General features: G+C 37.4%; 1 protein-coding gene across 1 annotated transcript; it reads left to right on the top strand.

Moving 5' to 3' along the window:
• The first annotated feature begins 518 nt into the window (after window positions 1–518).
• Window positions 519–1,406, top strand: LOC139124401 (uncharacterized). Its single transcript, XM_070690538.1, has one exon. It carries the CDS (start codon window positions 519–521, stop codon window positions 1,404–1,406), a length of 888 nt encoding a protein of 295 aa, XP_070546639.1.
• The last annotated feature ends 3,630 nt before the right edge of the window (window positions 1,407–5,036 follow it).

Genomic DNA, 5,036 nt, shown 5'->3' with positions numbered 1-5,036 from the left:
TTTTATCTCCAAGCCATATAACATTATCAACTCAAGGGATGTCTATGCAGGCAAATATTTTGAAATCAGCAGAAGCTGATTCATCATCAACGGCAATAGAAGCTTCGGTAACTCAGGCAACAAAGCTGACTTTTCCTGGAATATCTCAGAGAACAGAGGAGAAAGAGTTTAAATGTTCTCAGACATTTGAAGAAACTGATTCTTCAGGGATAACACCTGTTGACATTACCACCGCAGACGATCTTAGCCAAGAAAATCTTAGCTCTACAAAGATATTCATCACAGAGGTGTCAAATCACAGAGAGTATACAACTGTATCTTACACAGACAAGCAAATTCAAAGTATATTTGCAATCACAACAAGTGCATCACCATCTACAGGGCAAGGGCAAGAAACATTTTCACTGAGTCAAAGAGAGAAGGCGACAACCGATTAAGAAGTTAACGTACGAGAAACATTGAGTTCATTTACAGTTGACATGCCACATGTATCAGACGTGACATTTCAAAGTTCAGCAATGACATCTTCAGAACGAGTATACGTAAGTGGTACAACTAATTCTCAGCTGCTATCTCAAAGTCATTTGACTGGAAGTGTTCAAGAACCATCTGGATTTGGAACAGGAATTGGCAGTGCAACAATACATTCAGTTAATGCTGGTCTATCACTGTCTACACAGCAAGAGAAAGAAACATTGGTATCAAGTGAAATGTTTTCCGAGACATATGCATCTGACAATAGGATTGGAGAAACGTTAAGTTCTAGAACATCTGATAATATTCTCAAAACAGAACAGACACACCAAATTGCATCAAAGCATACCCAGGACACTCCTGCAGATGAGAGAAATTTGCTATCAACAGAGAGCCAAACAAGAGTGTCTGTTGTGTCTGTGACAGACAGTGATGTTGTAACTAATCAGCCTACAATGGCCTCCTTAATTGGTCAACAACGTTCATCTAATACAGAGAAAACAAGAACAATGACAAGCATTGTAGATCGTACGTTCACAAAGGATGCCAACATAGGGCTGATAAAAGCAATAAGTAGTATAACCGTATCTGACACTGAAGAGCATAGTGCAACAATGCGAGCAATCTCAACAAGTGTATCAAAATCTACAGAAGTACAACAATATACAATGTTATATACACAAATGATAAGCAATACACCTGCTTCTGAAATCAATATCCACGAAACTATGAGACACAAGCCAAACCCAACATCGCAAAGCCAAACATCAATGCTTGAACAAACCCCTTCGTATGAAAGTGAGTTTGTATCGACAGAGGACCGAACAACAGCTGTTGTACCATCAATACAAGTTGAAATTGCTACAAGTCAGCATCAGACTTCTCAGACAGCTGACACAACAGATTCAGGTACATCTGCGTCCATCAAATAATTGAAAAGAGGAAGCACTGTTGACAGTCATCATGGTCATGCAACCACTTCGGTAGACGTTTGAGTACTGGTTTTGTGAGTACATCAGGCATGGAGCCAACGATGAACCAAGAAGCTTAAACCTCTATTGTGACCTAAATCAAAGAACTTCTTGTCTCAACAGAGGAAACTGTTCCATATGCAAAACAAGTAGACAGTACGACAATTCTCAAAACCAACGTGCTAACGAGTGAAATTATTGGAACAGTTGACATTCAAACAGGTCAAACTTCAAGCAGTGTACGGCATCAATTCAGTAGTAGGATTCGAACTATCAAGGCACGGCACCTAGTCACCTAGTGAAGACAGCACAGTCAAAACCGCGAAATCCCCATCCTTAAAAACGAGTAGTTTAATGATAATGTCATCTAAAAGTCTGTCGGCGATGGGTACCACAGAACAATCAATGTAGCTCTGAAGAAGCTCTGCCATAGCGCGAGATGAAACTATGACAATCAGCTTTGAATGAACGCTAAACTAAATTCTAGCTGATATGATAATAACTACTGTGGTATCTAAAATATGATTGACAATAATATGCTCGAAAATCACTTCAGACAATGATAGTATGTTGCGTCGTGATCAGAAGTTGAAGGTTTATCAATATTATCCCCCAAAATTACTCTTGCAATATCATCTCTTGAAACGGAGACTATACAAGAATGCGTTAGTATTCGACCATTGGTATTGCGACCAAACTCGTTGAGAATGGATCAGAAAGGGTATCTCCAGCTATTCAAAAAACAGTAAAACTGATGAGAGAATGAGTCCAAAGCCATCAATACCAACAGGAGAAACTTATTTTCAATCACCTTACGAGGATCGTACAATAACAACAGCAAACATTATCAACAATCTGGAAAACAATTGACAGTTCAACTAACTTTGATGTGGTAACGATATCTAAAGGCATGTCTAGGCGACTGATGCCGTATGTTGTGGGTTCGAACCCGATTGAAAACTAGCCGTATTTTCTATCCTGGGTTGATAGCTCTGCTGGTGGACAGAATTGTCCCCGAGGTTATCATACGCCCAGTTAAAGCGATGAAATTCGTTTCTTCGCCTCGATAAAGTTTGTATGTGCGATGTGTGATAGTGAGCATGCGTGAGTGAGTGCTTCACGAACTCTTCAACGTGTGGAGCGGTCTCAGTCAGAAAAATGTAACAACTTAGCCGGCTATTGAACCAATCTTTTTTGAGAGTGGGGATTTAGCCGAGCGGTTCTCTCTGTGGCCTCTCCGCTAGGCGACTGATGCCGTATGTTGTGGGTTCGAACCCGATTGAAAACTAGCCGTATTGACATGATAAAAGATTAGTCTATGAGCTGCATGGCCGTCAACTGGAGTTGAACGTGTAATAACTGTTCAGGTTAAACCGAGTGAACTCGAAAGAATATTACTTGAAACAGAAATAGCGCAGTCGATTTAGTTCATGTCTGCCCAGGGTCTGGTAGAAAACGCAAATCTATAGTAGCTGGCACCGCTTGTGTTAGAGCAGACAAAACCCGTTGCAAAGACATGCATCTAGAGTGCATTAGGTACAAACCTGTGTGATTTACTTCCACAGAGAGTCTCTCACTACATTCAACTAAAGCAATGATGTCACAGCTTTCATGTCATCTAGTCAAAATTAAATCCAGAAATTTTGTGAACCCACTGTGCTGTTTTTGGAGCATACCCTGAGCAACGAATGGTTACAGTAAATCTACAGAATCTAATTGTAATGTAACAAGAACCAATCATAACGTCCGTCAGATTTACCATACTTACTTGAAATTTACGCTTGAGATTATATGTGTAAGTTTCAAACTCCTCTGCAATTTATTGATGTCATGTAATATTGTGTGTTCAGTCATCTGTATATTATCACCTGACTGAAATGATTTTATACAATATATATTAAAAGCTTGATTTGGGTTATATGGACGAATGTTATATCTGTCTTAAATACTGATTGAAATCCTAAAATCAGCACGGATCGACATTTAATGTTTGCCAAGTCGTTAGCAATTCTTCCTTATGATCTCATTGGTCAATCGCATGGTGTTTGAAACGGACTTTAAATTTCGGTGGTTTTTTTAAACCAAACATGTAAATAGGTGTCGTTTAGCATAAAGCAACTTTGATTTTAATCGTATATTCTAAGTTAAGACAATTTTAGGAGAATGAAATTCCTGATACAACATTTAATTTTCAAATCCTTCGCTGCCCAATCAACTGCTATATAAAGACAGCATCTACAATTTCGTCGTTGACTTTTGTTCCGCATTTGCTATTTGGTAATTTTTTGTAATTGTCCACTCATATCTATGTTAACACTTCATTGTGATTAATACAGACATTGTTGTTAATTTACATTAACATAAGATTAATTATAACTTTTAATGAAGCTTAATATTTTCGTTGTTTTAGTAAACATCAAATGTAATATCTTTATATTATCACTTTCTTTGAGTATTACGTTCTTTTGAAAATTATTAATCAGATCTTTGAGAAAAATAGTACGCACACAATATTATGAATGCAGGCTGGGGAGTTTCAGTGTTTAATAATCAGTTACTGCCCTACGTTGTTATGTATCAGTTTGCTCCATAACAGGCGGACTCCGATAGTTATCAATGGTCAATGATTGTGACGTCACTGGGTTTACACGTTGTTCAACGACCAAGTCAATACGTCACTTTTACTGAAAGAGCATAAATTATCGCAATGCCCAAACGTTAAAAAATAGAATACAGGAGTAAAGCATATCGGACAACCATCGATGTAAGTTACCATACTTTGCGCACGAAAGATAATACTAACAGATCAACAGATCCCTGGGACGCACTACTAAGATGTCTACCTCTTACTCTGCTGGTTCGATCACATTTGGATTCGCATCCCCAACACTTAGTTGATTAGAACGTTGCTTGGTTAAAACTAAAACCTTCTGAAAACAACAACGAAATTGATGGCATCGAAGCATTGTTTTCAATGTTTTCGGTACGATAATTGAATAATTCATAAGCATATATTTGCCTTTTGTACTGAGGGATACGGTGCAGTTAATAAAATTATCTTAATTTATTTAGTATCAAATTCTGTTTTGTTTGTGTATTTGTTTTTAAGTCTGTGCTTATACAGCCATTTCATGTCAAATTGCACTTGCGTTGATATAGAAAGTAATGTTTTTATAGAAGGTGCAGAGTACTTGTCGTAGTATTAGTTTGACAGTAAATTTTCATTCTTGATAACAACCCAGTTACTCAAACTCGCTGACACTTTTGAGCAAATAATAAAAATTGCACAAGTAAATAATATGTACAATATTCTCCATACTATTATGCCCATTTCTTAATCATGTGTAATCAATCAAATATTGCAGATTGTCTTGGGACCTACTGCATTGTTACCTTGTACTATTAACAGCTAATTAGTTTTTTCGAAATTATTTTAGAGTAATTGCGTTGCAGTCAAGCGTTTCTACTTTTTCCTACACTATGTACACATTATTATTAAACGTACAAGAAGCCGTTTGATAAATACAATCTTTATTTGTAATTATGTCTGACCGTTCAAAACAACGCTACATGTTGTTTTCGTCCACCAGT

The sequence above is a fragment of the Ptychodera flava genome, chromosome 2, assembly GCF_041260155.1.
Source record: "Ptychodera flava strain L36383 chromosome 2, AS_Pfla_20210202, whole genome shotgun sequence".
In the NCBI taxonomy this organism is placed as follows: Eukaryota; Metazoa; Hemichordata; class Enteropneusta; family Ptychoderidae; genus Ptychodera; species Ptychodera flava.
This window is presented reverse-complemented; position numbering and strand designations above follow the sequence as displayed.